At 44.7% G+C, this 16584-nt stretch overlaps 2 protein-coding genes across 5 annotated transcripts in view; one reads left to right on the top strand and one right to left on the bottom strand.

The window, feature by feature from the left end:
- Window positions 1-7051, bottom strand: part of arfgef3 (ARFGEF family member 3) — a 35847-nt gene extending 28796 nt beyond the window's left edge. Inside the window, exons 1-4 of one of the 3 annotated variants that reach the window (XM_008430114.1) lie at window positions 6096-7051; window positions 2751-2802; window positions 274-385; window positions 52-192 (exon numbers count right to left, since the gene is read on the bottom strand). In XM_008430114.1, coding sequence (XP_008428336.1) covers window positions 52-192; window positions 274-385; window positions 2751-2802; window positions 6096-6180 — 390 coding nt within the window. In that variant the 5' untranslated portion in view covers window positions 6181-7051. The remainder of the gene's footprint in view (window positions 1-51; window positions 193-273; window positions 386-2750; window positions 2803-6095) is intronic. The other 2 variants (XM_008430113.1, XM_008430115.2) reach the window with 2 other exon arrangements.
- Window positions 7052-8522: 1471 nt separating this feature from the next.
- Window positions 8523-16202, top strand: LOC103477178 (5-hydroxytryptamine receptor 7). Of its 2 annotated transcripts, XM_008430117.2 has the most exons (3): window positions 8523-9398; window positions 9435-10406; window positions 11009-16202. In XM_008430117.2, exons 2-3 carry the CDS (start codon window positions 9817-9819, stop codon window positions 11910-11912), a joined length of 1494 nt encoding a protein of 497 aa, XP_008428339.1. In that variant the 5' UTR covers window positions 8523-9398; window positions 9435-9816; the 3' UTR covers window positions 11913-16202. The 2 variants fall into 2 exon arrangements, with proteins under 2 accessions (XP_008428339.1, XP_017164642.1); XM_017309153.1 differs by having other exon boundaries at window positions 8523-10406.
- Window positions 16203-16584: the final 382 nt, after the last annotated feature.

Below are 16584 nucleotides of genomic sequence, written 5' to 3'. Positions count from 1 at the left end.
GGGGTCAGAGGTCATTCATCTGACCGCCAGCAGAGCAGAGCCGCCTGCTACCTTCATGACCTCCACCTGCAGGTCCTCATGCAGGGAGGGGGTGACCCTGATGGCCTCCAACATCTGGCTGAGCAGCTGCTTCTCCAGAGCCTCCACCTCCGAGCTGACTCCGCCCACAAACCGGTCGTCACACAGGAACTTCTGATGGAGACGAGGTCAGAGTTCACAGGTTGGGCAGCGCCAGAGAGGCTAATTAGTGAGGATCATGATCATGTTCAGTACCTGCATGCCGGCGAGCGCCGTCTGGCCCAGCTTGGTGTTCTTGGACTCCAGGGCCATCTGCAGCGGCAGCAGGCAGCGCTCTCTGCTCAGAGCAACAGGAAACGTTACTGAGCTGAATATTAACAAACACACAGAGGCACCAATAAATAAATATCTATCAGGAAAGAGACCTATACAATAAATTAACTGTTTCCATCTGTCATACAGTAAAAACAACCTGGATGATAAAATTCTGGTTCAGCCTTCAAACTCCTTCCTCTCTGATCAACATCAGATGAGAAGGAAATTATTTATCTGACCTTTGATTTTCACTGAGTCACGCTGAACGTCATGGATGGATGAGGTAAGAGACGAAATCAATAAGCTCAAATCTGTAGCCATAAATTCATATTCACACAGAAAAACAAACCTCCAGATTCTCCAATAATCAGATTCATGTTTAAATTACCATGGAAGATAGAAATCAGTTCTACTATTTATTTAACCTACAAACAAAACACAATTAAAAAACACGCATTTGAGTAAACATTACCTAAACGAATAATTGTAATCAAGCCAGAAAAAACGCTAATTATTTCTAAATAAAATCTTCCACTGATTTTAAATGTCATAATTAGGCTCTAAAAATAACTGCACACATCGTTTTCATCATTATCTACTGAAGTTCTGATGCTGATTTAATGTAGTCAGGCCAATTCCACTTGATTCTCATCTCCCTTCAGGTCTCCATCTGGGATTTCTCCCATTGAGTCGCATTTCTCCAGTTGAAATTTAACTGGACCAATCAGCAAACAGAATAAGGAGATGTAAATGATGCTTGTAGCTTAGCAGCAGCATCAGTTTGTGCCAAATTTTAAGAAATTTAAGTTGGAGCAAGATAAATGTACAGCTAAGCTTCATCAAGCTGCCGCATAACTTACGTCTCACCCAAATGTTAAGCAGACCACAGAACAAGAGGCTGGTTTCCACCAGGCTCGTTTTAATGTGATCAACACAAAAAACTTGACTTTGATAAACTGAAAATGTCAGCTCTGGGTCCGTTATGTAACTAATGTGTCTGATCAGAAACTGTCTCCCGTCTTCAGAGACTCCTTGTCTTGCTGTGTTTCTTCCATTCGCTCCAACTGAATCTCCTTCTCTTTTCATGGCTGATTGAATCTCTGCTGCTGATGGATCTGCAGCTTTCAGTCGCTGCTGAACCAGCTCAGATCCTCTGGCTTCAAACGGGCCGCAGGGAGACTCAGAGCGCAGGACAGTTAAATCAACCCGCCGTCTCTTTACGAGCCTGAAGAAAGAAAACTGAGCCACGGGGAGAATAATGAGGCCATCCGACCCAGAAAGAGACAAAATCAGAGATAAAACTGGCAGAAATTTTCATATAAAACCCAGAACTGACAGCAAATATCACAGATACATCAATCATTTCAGTCACGCTTTGCTTCACGCATTAAAGTCAGAAGGTTTTTTCATTCTGTAGATAAAGAGCTGCTCAGATTACTGAGGATATCATCAATGTTTAATCTAATCAGCTCTAATAAAACAGAAGCTAACAATGAATAATTCAGCATTAGAACTTCAGCTTCTTTTTATCTACTTTCTGTAGGGGGCGCCACCACAGATCTTCAGCCTCCAGCTTCTTCTGCCACACAAACATTCCCAGACAGAATTGAGATTTGGTGCTGTTTTCTTTATTCTGCTTTTTTTTTTTTTTTTTTACAAAATGTCACCAGAGGCTGAAAAAGTTGCTAAAAGTTGGCAACTTTCATTCTTATCTAGACCAAAACCCCGTTTACCACCATCCTCTCATCTCCACACTGACCACGCCCCTCAGTGTCCCTTGGCTCCGCCCACTTTGGTGACATTTTTAAAAAATGTGTCTGGTAACCAGATGGTTCTCCTGCACTGACAGTAGTCTTTGAATATCCAGACAATGCAAATATCGACACACAGATATCCGGCAGTTATAAGGCAGCTTGAGTCGGGTATGAAGCCAGTTTTAGTTGAAATTCTCTTCTGGTTTCTCAGTTTTCATTTTCAGATCACAGACAGACATTTGAAGTGACTCCTGTTTGTAAAAGTTCCTCAGATGTCAGGAAGAGTTTAGGAAAACCGTTTTATTTCACTGCTCAGTTTTATATCTGCCTAATCAGCTGAGGGATTCCAGGATGATTTACATTCATTCAAATCAGACCAGGACAGTTTAAAGTGGTGGGATTCGCAGACTGCTGCAGGCGGCAACGCAGAGAAGATGTCAGGGAAACTTTCCCCCAGCAGATTCAGGTTGATGACAAGCCAGAAAAATGAGATTCTTACAGAACTGGGGAAATAAACCATGAAGGCTTTCAGACAGCATATTTAAATCTAATTTAATAATAAACGTCATTAAACAGACAGATCTTTTTCTTTATTCTGAGACAGAAGAATTGAGACATGAGCTGAATGAATGAATGAATGAATGAATGAATGAATTAACTTACCGAAGCTGTGAAGGAGAAATCTTGAATGATCCCTTCTGAGCCTCCAAAGTTTCTGGAAAAACAAACAAAAGTAAAAAAAAATCCAGCATTAATCAAACATTTAGTGTTGTTTGTTTTGCTCTACATCAGGAAAGATGCAATAATTTTGATTAACTTTGTTATAATTATATAATTTTTCCTACATAAATAATAAAACATTTTCTAATTTGCTTCAACATTAACAGATTCATTTTCATGTGAACTGTCCCTTTAAATGTTGTATTTTTTAGTAATAGTAGACTTTAGGAGCTGTTTAACAAAATAAAAGTTGGATATAAAATTACAAGTCTGATTTTGTGTCTTATAGCTTATTCAATCAGGTTAAGGCCTGGACTTTAACTAGACCATTGCAGCATCTTGATGTTTTTCCTTTTCAGCCGTTCTGTCACAGATCAGCAGGTCGGTTTGGGATCGTCGTCCTGCTGATGACCCAGTTTGGGCTGAACTGCAGCTGTCAGAGAGACTCACATCTGACTCTGGAATATTTTAACAAACATGGTCGGCATGGAAACAAGCCCAAGCCATCACCCCTCCCCCACCGTGTTTGGTCTTTTCTAGATGCTTCAGAGATTTTCTAAACTCTCCCTGGATTCAGTTGCTGCTGCTTCTCTGACATCTTTCCAGATGTTTTCACTCCTGAGCACAAAGTTAAGCTTCTGTATGAAGAGCAGGAGTTTTATTATTTTGCAGATGTTCCTCCCAAAGACTTTGTATTTTGTTACCTGCTGCTGCATGTTTAGCCTCAGTGTTCAGTTTGGACATGCTCAGCAGGCTCCGTTACGTTTCTGTGATGTTCCACTGCGCTGAGGAGAGAACATGATTCTCCCTCCATCAGCACAACCTGAACTGTTCCTCTGTGAGCTTCACTCCTCACCCGCCTTCATCCTGAAAGGTCATTCTGCCGCTGTTAACGCTAGCAGCGTCTCCATGACATCAGAGGAAACCATGTTCTCCTCCAGTAACGCAGCGAGTCACAGAGATTAACTGGACGGTTTCTGAGCATCACGGACGTTTCGCTCCTTCATGCTTCATTTCTGCCGGAGCTGAGAACCGTTTTCTCTTTTAAATGAAGCAGGTGTTCAGCATTTATTGCAGGTATTTTAATAAGAAAAAAAAAATCTCTAGTCATGATTTTACAAAGCTAGCCATAAAATTAAAGAAGATGTAATTTTAATGTTTAGTTATCCTCAAATGTATTTTTCATCAATATTTCTTCTTGACGTTTTAACCGACTCACCGTTCTGACCTCACACGTTCCCTGGAACATTTTGTTTTCCCTGCAGCTGATTTACCAAATATTCCTACATCCACACAGTGTGAGTCAGAGGATTTTAGAAACATCCGGTTGGTTTTCCACCTCCTGACGCCGACACATGGTGCTTCACGCTGCCTGGACGTCCTGACCTCCAGGACGTCCAGGCAGCGTGAAGCACCATGTGTCGTAAAATCCAAATGTCTGGTTTAAAGGGATGAAAACCAGATGGAGTCCATTTAGTGACCAAGTTTTCCGGGAAAAAATGGAGGTCCAAAGTTGGAAAAATCAACCAGAACACAACAAGAGATGAGAATTTGGACTTGATTCAGTTCTGATCTGGACTTATTTTCTGCTAAAATGAAATTTAAGTAATAAACAGTGAATTTCCTCCTGTTGCTGATACTTTCACTTAGTGCTTGGTTTAAAACTTTGACATACAGAACAGGACTGATTAGCTGTAGCTTTTCTTTGCTCCTATTTAAATTGGAAATGACAAGGTCTGCAGAACCGGGTTTGGACTTCCCAGCTGTTTCTACCAGAAATCGGCCCTGAATCCAACATAGACTAACAGTTTATCACAGCATTTCTTACAATATAATGACTGTGATGATAGATAATATAATTCAACCAGTTGTTTTGGTTCTAAATGTGTCTCAGCATCACACACACAAGTTCTGCTCTAAAAATAAAACCGAGCCGTCAGGCTGCTGGGCTCAGAGCTGCTGCTGGTCATGTGACTCAGCTGCTGATCAAAACCTGATTTCAAATGGAAATAAAGCCTCAGCGATGGGATGATCCAGTTGTAGAGTTTAGAAACATCATCACTGTTGCAACCAGTTTCAGTTATAAACATTATTAAATGTTTATAACATTACATCCAGCACCAGCAGTCCCAGTTCTGACTTATGAACTCTGCAGTAGCAGCTTCTGTTCAACTTCAGTTCAGTTCAGTTTATTTTTTTTAACTCTAATTCACCACAAAAAAATAATCAACTCAGTCAAATCATGCAGGTCCAGTCTCTGTAACCCTATTAAATAACACAGTCACTTTCTAATTGGTTAAAAAAGTTTTACATCACTTCTCCTGGACCAGCATGTAGCGACAGTGGAGAGAAAAACTCCACTTTAACAGGAAGGAACAACAGAACCAGAACTGGATGTCTGCTGTGACCCACTGGGTTTGAGACAAAACACAGCAGCACTGATCCAGGACCAGCAGAACCTGCTATGAGTACAGAGATAACAGCAGCAGAAGCTTCATCTAGGAGAGAAACACGGCTGAGAAGAAAAACTCACAAAACTGCAGCTTCCGGTCAGAATCCTGCGAGTTTGATGGAACCAATGGGAGATACCAACTCTGATTCCAGTTCATCCAAACAGTAAAGCATCATGTTCACTGATGGAGCTCATAAAAAGTGTAAATAAACAGGTTGGTACCGTAGCTAGCAGCACACTGTAGTTACACGGCGGCCATGTTGGACTTTCAGGTCAGAGTTGGTGTCAAACCTCCAACTCTGCAAGTGGGAATTTCAGATTTAAGCTGCAGAATTACCAGGTAATGTCTGAACAAATGGGAGGAACGTTCATTAAAACAGAAAATATCTGCAGAAAATTCATTAGAAATTAAATTTGGCTACATTTTATCTGAAATTGATTTAAATAAGAAATGTATAAAAACTGATTTAATCTTTTGACTGAATTTTAAAGTATTGAACAGAACAGCATTCTGCACAGCGCCCCCCAGAGGCCTGTGTGTGTAATTTGGAGTAATCAGTCATCTCTGCTCCTGCAGGTAAACATCCACGCATGAGCGGCGCGTGGAGGAGTTGACCACGTCAGCAGGTCATCAGGATCTGTCTGTTTGGAAACCATCTGCTGAACAAACACTGGAACCAGTTCCAGTTCCAGTTCTGGTGTAAACACTGAATCCAGACCTGATCGTGGCCTCTCCTCCCGCCGGGGGTCCCGCTGCCGACCCCCGCTGTTTCCCGCCCTGTTTCCGCCTCACCGGCAGGTGAACCGGGACGCAGATTATCCTCACGCACACTCACCGCAGGCGCACACGCACGCATCCCGCACGGCTTTGTGTTTGTGCCCAGACGCGTCTTTCTGCAGCTTCCTCAGGATTTCCTCCATGCTGAATCCGCGGCCGCGGCTGAAGGGGGGGAGCGGGCCTGGGCCGGTCGGTGCGTGGCTTTTTAAGGGAGCGGAGGCAGTGACAGCATCCCGGAGCCCCCCCGCTGCTGCTGAGGATGATGAGGATGATGATGATTCATCCCCAGCCTGCAGCCAATGATGTCAGGCCAGCCACAGTCCCGTCAAGGTGGGAATGAACAGGAAGCGTCCGGGTTTCTGATCCCAGATCGGAGCCGATCACCTTCCGGCTGATAATCAATAATCAGCAGCTATCGGCCTCCTGCTCCGTTAAACCCGGATCAATAAATCCTCCTCTCCGCTGTTCGTGACTCGTTTATTCCTCCGATCTGTTGCGTTTTGGGAATCCGGTCCAGCTGATCCTTCTGCTCCAATCAGAAACCAGATCCGGTTCCAGAATCCTCCCGACCGGAGCGGCATCACAGCCGCAGTCCAAAAGGCGGATTCCTGCCCTACCTGGCAACCCAACATGCACCGTTTGTTTTCCTGGGTCGGACGCAAAGCGCGGCTGAGCGGCTCGGAGCGGCTTTACCGGGACACGGACAGGTGGAGGAAGCAGAGAGCGGAAACCAGCCTCTCGGCCTTCACAATAAAAGCACCACAGGAAACAGTCACTACAATTGATCTGTAGATTTTTTATAAAATGCAGCAGAATGTCTGACTGAGATTTTATTGAGTTTTATTAAGTAATAACAATTAGATCAGTTCATCAACAAACCCCCCATGGCCGGATTTACAGGGATGTGGCCCCTGGGCTGGAGCCTGTTGGTGCCCCGTTAACCACAATGATGGACATACAGCAGATGCATTGTAAACAATATACTGCTGGCCTTTGTGCACATCTATACTTACGCTTTTGTTTTATTAGAATATGGATTTTTAATAACTACATGGATTAGTTTTTTTCTTACATTGTAAGTTATTATTTTATTTTATTTTGTTTACCTTTGTGTGGCAATGCATTCTCCCCTTCACTATGGGATAATAAATTATAATTCTATTCTATTCTATTCTAACTCAGCTTCTAAATCAAAATGCCGTTACCTTTAGAGGAAAACTTGACTTAGTCCAGATGAAAATTTCTCATTTATATGTAAATGAGGGGGCGGCTGTGTGTTAATCCCCTCGTTCAGGCTGGACGTCTCCCTGGACGACGGAAAACTGCCAGAGTGGAAATGAAACATTCATATGTTCCACATTAATATTACTCACACATTAGATACACATACAGATTTGTTGTTATTCATATTTAAAATATACATATTGAGCGAATGTTCATTGTACGGCCCATAGTGATGAGTTTTCAACCAGTTGAAATGTATCTGATTTTTTAATAGTAATTCATTTTCTCATTTGCAGATTTTGTTGTTGCCACTGCAGCCAGAAGGTTGTGGGTTTTAATCCCATGCAGAGTTTGCATGTCCTCCTGCTGCATCCTCAGGTTCCCTCCAACAGTGTGAAATCTACTGGGCTGGTTCTGCATCCTGACCTGGTCCAGATGAATCATTCCAGGTCTTTGGTCTTTGGTTTGGTGTGACCATGAGCATCTGAAGATAGAAGATCTATGGGAAAAAGTCCAGTGTGATTCCTTCACTCTGGAGTTTACAATCCAGTCACAGTCTGAAGGTGCTAAGCATGCTGAGGTCTAAAGGTCATGACCTCTGGAGATCTCAGGGACTTTCCAGGCTGCATTATTAGCTTTAGCAGCTAATAAGTGACTCAAATGGAGCTCATGTAATGACCCTAATGATTTACAATCTTCACTAATGAATAAGTAATGAACTTTAGACAAATGGAGTCTTTAAAACCAGCCGAAACATTGTAATTACTGTTCAGACAGTCTTTGTTTCTCATCAGAAGACCTCGAAGGATGACCTGGGTCTGCACAGCCTAATGAGCTGCTGGACCGCCTGGAGGTGAGTTACTGAGGAGATGAATGTTCTCCATTCAGCATCCATTCACTGCTTGACCCATTTCCTTCTGCGTAGGATCAGCAGGGCGGCCAATCACAGAACCAGGCCACAGAACGGTTCCATGATAAAACTCAATGGATCGCAGGCGGTGATTCTCTTTTCATCGTTCTGAAAAGAGATCAGACTGCAGGCCTGCAGCGTATTGACTGTAATTATGAAATTAATGAGATTTGGAATAAGACCAAATTCAGTTCTGATCTCAGTTCTGATTCTCTGCTCCACTGAGGAGGAGAGAAAGGCTAAATAAAAACACAAACCATGAGAAAAACTAGCCTGAATTACAAGATATGAGAGAACAAATAATAAAAACAGCAAATAATAAATAAATCAACACAGAAAATAACTTACAATTCAAACCCCCAGGGATCATAACAATATTACGGTATTTATTTATTTAAGGTATAACAAGAACAAACTCCATCCATGGACTCAACGATGTTTTAATCAGAGGACAAAGTTGGAAACTTTAACACATTCAGAGCTAATTCAGCGTTAACCTGCAGCACTCTGCCATCTTTATAACTTCATAAAGTAAAATATGTTGACAAGTTGTTCCTGTGCTGAGGGGATCATCACATTTAAACAAATCTAAATAAAGGTAGCTAATGCCAAGCAGAGACCATGCTGGTCATAATGTTATGCCTTAGTGGTGGATCTTCTTCAGGATTTATTGAGCATGCAGTACTGAGCTGTGACCACTGGAGGGCGGTAGACTCTAATCTTCAACCAGGCCGGTCAGTGATGAGTCTGACCGGCCTGGTCGTCATCACTGACCAGGCCGGTCAGTGATGACCGGCCCGGTCTGAAATGTTCCAGAGGGAGATGGACTTTATTTCACCTCAAGCGACAAAACGTGACCGAAGTGAAGGCGAACTGGGGCTGATGCTGGAGTCTGAACTGGAAATAATGAGATGACTGAGAGGAGTGGAGGGAAAATAAATCATTCTGATCCATGATCACCTCGATCATTAAACCAGCTCTACAGTCAAATTTTGTGTTTGTTACAAACTTTAATATATGTAATAAATGTTTATATAAAGCTCATCTGTGCTTCATCCGGTCAGCAGATTCACATGGATTCACAAACACAATCCGCAGAACATTTCCTCTTTGCTGCGCAATTACGCACGGCCATTCTGGCACAGATGGTCCGCATTCAGTCCAGAGCGCTCAGATGACCGGCAGAATTTCACCCTAATTACACTGTGTGTAGGTGTGTGTAGGTGTGTGTGTGTAGGTGTGTGTAGGTGTGTGTGTGTGTAGGTGTGTGTGTAGGTGTGTGTGTGTAGGTATGATCGGCTGCTTTCACGCTCTCCGAGCTGCCTTTTGACGTCAAGTGGCAACTTTTGCGAGAGATCCGCGCCCTTGGCGGGTTCGGGGTTTCTGCACGGTTGCAGCTTCTGGACATCAGACCGTCAGGGACACAAAGCGGGATTTAAGGGTCGGACTGTTTGGGAATGTGCCTACGACGCGCCACATGCGTAATAACGCGCACGGTGTCCCCGAAGCTCGCCGAGACGTAGCTGTGCTCCGACAGAAAACAACACTTTCTTCACACCAACGCAGGCACAGCTGTGCGCGTCCATGTCACCGCTGGACGGCTCTCCAGTTCGTTCATGGATAAAAACAACCGCCGGACACCAGGATGGTTGTTGTGGGAGCCACTAACGGAACTTTCTCCGCTGACAACATGAGGTCCGCGTTCATGATCGAGGACACAGTCGGCGGCGGGGAGTCCGGGATTTCCACCAACATGATGATCTCTGAAGCTCTGGCGCCTCGGCTGCTGAAAATTGCGCAGGACGCCGCAGAGGCTGCGGCAGCGGCGGCGGCAGCGGCAGCGGCCACTTCTCCGTCCTCCTCCAGTCAGCCGCAGGTCATGGAGACGAACGGGACGCGCTGCGGGGAGCAGATCCTGAGCTACGGCCGCGTGGAGAAGGTTCTGATCGGCGGGGTGCTCACCATGCTCACCCTGTCCACCATCTGCGGGAACCTGCTGGTGGTCATCTCGGTGTGCTTCGTGAAGAAGCTACGCCAGCCCTCCAACTACCTGATCGTGTCTCTGGCGCTGGCCGACCTGTCCGTGGCGCTGGCCGTGATGCCGTTCGTCAGCATCACGGACCTCATCGGCGGCCAGTGGATATTCGGACAGTTTTTTTGCAACGTTTTCATCGCCATGGATGTGATGTGCTGCACCGCGTCCATCATGACTCTGTGCGTAATCAGCATCGACAGGTAAAAAAAAAAAAACTTCTGAAACTAAACCGCAAACCATAAAGTCTCATTTTCACAGGAAACAAAGAGTTGCAGGAGAAACTTTCACATCTTTGATCTGCAGACTTCATCAAACTGAGACTGTCGGATGATTTGTTACCCGTTAATCCTTCATTTCCCGTGATAAAATCAGATCTATCTCCATCTGAGTTTTAGGATTTAAGGTTTGATCTCAGCTCTCTGGGCTCTGAGACAGATTCTGCTCTAACCCTGCATTTAGATCACTGAACACAGACTTTCATTAGCCCTTTCGATTCATGTTCTTGTAGCCTTTAGGAGTCACATTTGCCCCAGATGGTGGCTGTTCTGTTCTCTGAGGTCCAGCTGTAACCTGGACCTTCAGTCAAGCGACTTCCTGCAGCATCCGGCTGCTTTTCATTCACAAAATCTCACAGCTCCCATCTGTGGCTGCATATGGCTCACACAGATTGTGGTTAAGCTCTTTGTTCAAGGGCACCTTGTTGGGGGTGGGGTGAGCGTTGCTCATGAGAGGCAAGTCATTTCTCCAATCAGCTCATTTTTAAGTCTAAGCTGTAAAACTCTTGTGTTCGTTTCGTCTGCAGGTACCTGGGCATCACCAAACCTCTGACCTATCCCGTCCGGCAGAACGGCTGCTGCATGGCCAAGATGATCCTGTCAGTGTGGCTCCTGTCTGCCTCCATCACCCTGCCCCCCCTCTTCGGCTGGGCGCAGAACGTCAACGACGGCAGAGTCTGCCTCATCAGCCAGGACTTTGGCTACACCGTCTACTCCACGGCCGTGGCCTTCTACATCCCCATGTCGGTCATGCTGATCATGTACTACAGGATCTACAGAGCAGCCAAGCTCAGCGCCGCCAAGCACACAATCACCGGTTTCCCCAGGGACGGGGAGCACCGCACAGGGGCGGCACACAGAGGGGGCCGCGGGGTGCACGAGCCCCGGCAGCCGTCAGAGTCTGGGGAGACGGGGAGCGTTGAGGCAACGGAGACGGAGCAATGTGAGGAGGAAGCGGAGGAGGAGAGCCTGGACTGCGTGGCGGCGGCGCTGAAGCTGCAGCGGGAGGTGGAGGAGGAGTGCAGCAGCCGCGTGTCCCGCCTGCTGAAGAGTGGCGAGCACCACCAGCGGAGGAAGAGGAAGAACCAGTCCATCTTCAAGCGGGAGCAGAAGGCGGCGGCCACCCTGGGCATCGTGGTGGGCGCCTTCACCTTCTGCTGGCTGCCGTTCTTCCTGGTGTCCACGGCGCGGCCCTTCGTCTGCGGCGTGGAGTGCAGCTGCGTGCCGCTGTGGCTGGAGAGGACGCTGCTGTGGCTCGGCTACGCCAACTCACTCATCAACCCCTTCATCTACGCCTTCTTCAACCGCGACCTGCGGACCACCTACAGCAACCTGCTGCGCTGCCGCTACCGGAACATCAACCGGAAGCTGTCAGCAGCCGGCATGCACGAGGCTCTGAAGCTGGTGGAGAAGCCAGACACCGACGCCTGAAGAGGCAACGCAGCCAATCAGGAGAGCCGCTGTGAAACATTCAGAGGGCGGGACTAACCTCCCTGCTGCCAGACTGATTATCTCCTCCTTTTGTATGAAGGTTAAGGCCAGAGGGGAGGCTGGTGTTGGACTGAAGCTTCAGGCTGATCAGGGATGTCTGGCTCTACGGTGGACTGGGTTTAGCGGACAGTAGCTGACCGAGCTGCATGCTGGTTTACACTCCTCTGTTTGGATGGATGGATCCACCGGCTCACGTCTCGCTGCCTTTCATTTTCTGTTGGAGCCTCGGAGAACCAAACAGGAGCTGCAGCCGTCTGCTAGTTGCTTCTCCACCAGCACACACACCTGCACAAACAACGACTAATGTGTAAAAATGTAAATAATCTACAGATTAGCGTTCTGGAGAGTCTAGCTGCTTTTTGTCACCGTGCTTAATGCTTGTTCCAGAATAGTTAGCAGGAAGCTTCTGTGTATCTGATCCATGATGTTGGTGGCAGGCGGCTCTTTTCTGAACAGAACTTATTTGTTGTGGGATGTTAGCACAGCCTGTAGAGGAGAGGAAAGTGATGGTTTAGATGTTGGATTGTGCCTTTTCCTGCTCTGTCCTTCAGGATTTGGTTCATGTTGAAACCTGCACTTTGTGCTTCATTTACTCAGATCTGCACTGGAAGGGAAGAAGAAACTGATTTAAACTCATTTATTTATAGTTGTGGCCACTGAGCACTGAAGCATATTTATTACTATTCTGTGTTTCCTTCAACGTAGAATAGAAGGATTGTCAGGAATTACAACTCGGTATTGTTGGTGAATTACTCTGAGAAAAACTGAGACGACTAAATAATAACTTATGAAATATGATCATCAATAAAATGTGTAAAATCTCCTTGTAGCTCCAGAGCTGTGCTTTACAGCAGAAACACCGTTTGATTGGAAATGGGTCGCCGAAATTTGGGCTCCAAATTCATGAGCTGCATCCGTCAAATGCCACATTTAAAGATCGATTAACTCACAGCTTTCACAAGAAGATTGTCTGGATTTTTCGTTCTGTCCCCGGATGTGAAGCGTTTAGTTTGTCCTTCATGGTCCATCCTGTCCCAAGATGCATTGCTGCCAGAGAGTTTTGTTCTTGTAACAATGGCAGATGAAATGGGAGGAAAACTGCTTTAAATCTAAAAATCTAAATATTGCAGAACAAAAATCAGAAGCTTGAAGTGGTTGCTGTCATCTGCGTAGGCAAGTTGTTGGTACAAATTCACTAAAATATTTATTTATAAGTGTAATACATTAAAAGGGTAACAGTAATCATTACCAGCTTGTGTTTAGTTGCTAGGCAACAAGGCGTACGCAGAGGTCAGGTTGGACCATCCAGCTTTACACTCGCTCTCTTCTGGCCGATGAAGAACCGGTTAAAGTCGACCGTTTAGGATGCAGCCTCTGAACTCGGAGCTTTAACTGAATCAGTTTCCGTCTTAAAAACTGATTGTTTTCACTCAGAGTCTAAGTTTTTCCCACAGAAAGTTCAGAGATGATGAAACAGAATCGTTTTGTATCTCACCTTCATGACCGCAGTTTAATCTCCACATGTACAGTTTACAAATCTACTGTTGGATATTTCTGTCTTGGGTCACCCAGTGTGTTTCCTGCTGGTATCAGACTGGCAGAGTTCTGTCCTTAACGAGCCCAGAGAACAGAGTCCAGACCCAAACTCCAGTTTATTGATCTCTGATGGAAGAGATTTGTTAAGCTGCCTGATATCCAACATAAAACATGACAGACTCTGAAGTTCACAGGCTGGAACAGCAGATTTCGCTTCGAGAATCATTCAGATAACACACAACAGTTTCCACACAGGCAACAAACAGAGTGATGTGTCGCCATGGCAACCAGCTACAGAAGTCCCCGGTTCTGGTTCTTGCTCGGCGGGTTTGATAATGGCCGCCCTGTTGACCCGCTCTGGTTTGAACTTTTTACATCACAGTTTGAAATGAGTCAGTTCAGGATGAAAAGCCTAAAAGACAAACAGGAAGAGCTTAACTGGACTTCCTGTACTTGCTAAAATAAGAGTCTTTCTCTGTCACAGGCTAGATGATAATCATGAAAGAATAAAGGTAAAATATGTTTGATGTTTGGGCCGCAGCATCAGAATTGTTGTCTCTTTCTGTAACAGTGGCTGGATTCTTTTGTGGGTGTGTTTTTAATTAAAAGTGCCAGAACAATGATTCATAACCTGTGAAATACTCAAAGAGCTCTCAAATGGAAAAAACAAGATGCAACCATAATGAAATCACATGCATATGAAACAAGCGCTGCATGTTTTACATATCAGGCTGAGGTCAAAAGAACTAATGTTTCATCTTTTAAAGACTGGGATGAGTTTTATCAAAATGTAACACAAAACATCGCTGATGTGTTAATTTCATCTAAACTGAACAACAATCAGGTCCAACCAAAACCAAAGTAACTGATCAGAACCATAAAAACTCAGTGGATCAGGACACTAACCTGAGTGTTGGACAACTTTCCTCCCAAAAATGGGAGTTTTTGTTCGATTCAGCAGGATGTAAAACCTGATATAACAATATTCTCCTGTAAGTTGATCAGGTTGGGCTATTGAGTTTAAAAACCAAGAATCTGGTGCTTTAATTTAATAATAAATATGCATCCACTATATTGGATGTGAAGAAAGAGAAGCTGCTGTGTGTTTATGACAATCTAATTCAGGTCTGTGCTGGGTTGTGTTTGAAGTGGAGCAGCATAAACTGCATTTATGTTTCATTTATAGAATAGAGTTGCTCTTTTGTGTAAAACAATGAGAGGCTGGATTCTCCCCCCTGCTGCTTAAATTCCTCCTCATTACGGCTCATTCTGCAGCAGCAGACGGAGCAAAGCAGGCTGGGAAAACCTTTCTGCTGAGGAAGTGGATCTCTCCTACTGACGCCTTTAACTCGTTCTTTAATCATTAATTAAAGCTGCTCTGTGCAGGAAATGAAAAATATACAAAATCCATGAAGCTGCCGGGTTTTAATCTGTAAGTGGGACAGAATCAGACGAGGGAGCAGAAACTTTCCTCTGATTCAGACGTTCAGCTGGAGACGTTTCAGTCCGAGTCGATTTGGTTGAGCAGGAACCAGAGCTGCAGACTCTGCAGCGGTTCTGCTGGGCTTTGGTCAGGAAATGCTCCCGGACCGGTGCAGTCATGCATCAGAACCTCTGAGCTGGCCTCGCTCTGGGCGCAGAGCCACAGTGGCTGAGGTCCATGTTCTGCCACAGCAGATATGGAGACTGGAGTCCAGCAGACACACACAGGAACACACACTCTGTGCTGTGATGTGGTGGAGACGCATCAGGAAACCTGGACGTCATAAATCAACTATAATCAGTAGAAACAGTGAAGTTAAACTTTGAGTCGTTCATCTTTGGTTCTTCTGTTCCCGTCGTTGACCCAAACCGTCTCAGCCTTAAACTCAAAGCTGACTTCACTGGTGTAACTTTGTACAGGACGGAGAAAAGAAAACAGGTTTTTCTCAGTTATTTTCTATCCATGTGCTTAAATATTGTGTTAACTTTGATTGGTTTTTGTTATTAAGATGACCGATCGATTTATTTTGTTTTAAGGTTTCAAATGTCCACCTGAAAAATGTGAATCGATAAAAAGAATTAAACGAGACGTCAGCTGATAATTAACTTTATTAAAATGTGTAGATTTAGGAATGAAAACATGCACTGCAGCAAAGGTAGAGTAATAAATGTGATGCTTGTAGAGAATCAACAGGACATGGTAAGGTCAGAGGTCAGAGGTCAGCCTTAATTAACTAGATGTGACTAGTGTGTGATGTGTGTTTGTGCCAATAGATCCTTCACACGCTCAGTTTAGTGGATATTTCTTTGTCTTTTGGTTCCCATGCAGCTCTTTGCATCTGTATCTGTGCTGCGTTTACATGCTGTTAAGCTATTTGTGTTTTATATGAAAAATGTCATCACCTCTGCAGAGAAACGGATCCGAACATGAACACGTTTCCTCCCCTGTGTCATCAGCTGCTTCCATGACCCATAAAATGAAACACGTGGAAGTTTAATTGGGTTTATCTGGGTCAGACGCGTCTTCATTGTTTTACTGAATCTTTACCAGGATGTAGTTTGTCTTTCATGGATTTATAATAATCTTACTGCAGGTTTTCTCAGATGCTAACCGGGTTCAGAGTCGGTCCTTCATCATTTGTGCTGTACTATTCTGCTCATTGTCTGACATGCGTCTCGGTGCTGTGGTCCAAAATACAAAATGGAAAATGATCTCAAAGTGTTTATGTCTTGTTCATAAAACTGCTAAGTTCAGCCCAGTGTGAAAATGTCTGGATTGGAACAAGATCTTCTCTGTTAGTCGACACCTAAAACTGTCTCCACTTTAAATGGGAACACCCAATAATTTCCAGTACAGATTTGGCTTTTTTGATGTTTCAAATTGGTTCTGATCATCTGGACCGGTTTCCTTTAGCATTTAACATATTGGGTTTTCCTAACAGTTTGCTAAAGAGGATCCACATTTTAAAACTTCTGCCTATATTAACAGTTTGAAATCGTGATCTTGGAATCTGTGGACGGTTCTGAAGGATTCCCAACATGCACCAACATTCCCTGAACTTCCCGTTTGCTCAGCTCAGTGATGCTGCAGGAG

Source organism: Poecilia reticulata, linkage group LG15, assembly GCF_000633615.1.
Source record: "Poecilia reticulata strain Guanapo linkage group LG15, Guppy_female_1.0+MT, whole genome shotgun sequence".
NCBI lineage: Eukaryota > Metazoa > Chordata > Actinopteri > Cyprinodontiformes > Poeciliidae > Poecilia > Poecilia reticulata.
The sequence above is the reverse complement of the archived record's forward strand: the minus strand, read 5'-3'. Positions and strand labels throughout refer to the sequence as shown.

Bases quoted from the DNA above. Each gene is read 5' to 3' on its own strand.
- LOC103477178 (XM_008430117.2), top strand. From the start codon at position 9,817: ATGGTTGTTGTGGGAGCCACTAACGGAACTTTCTCCGCTGACAACATG. The intron at 10,407-11,008 runs GTAAAAAAAAAA...TTTCGTCTGCAG, and splicing joins TGCGTAATCAGCATCGACAG to GTACCTGGGCATCACCAAAC.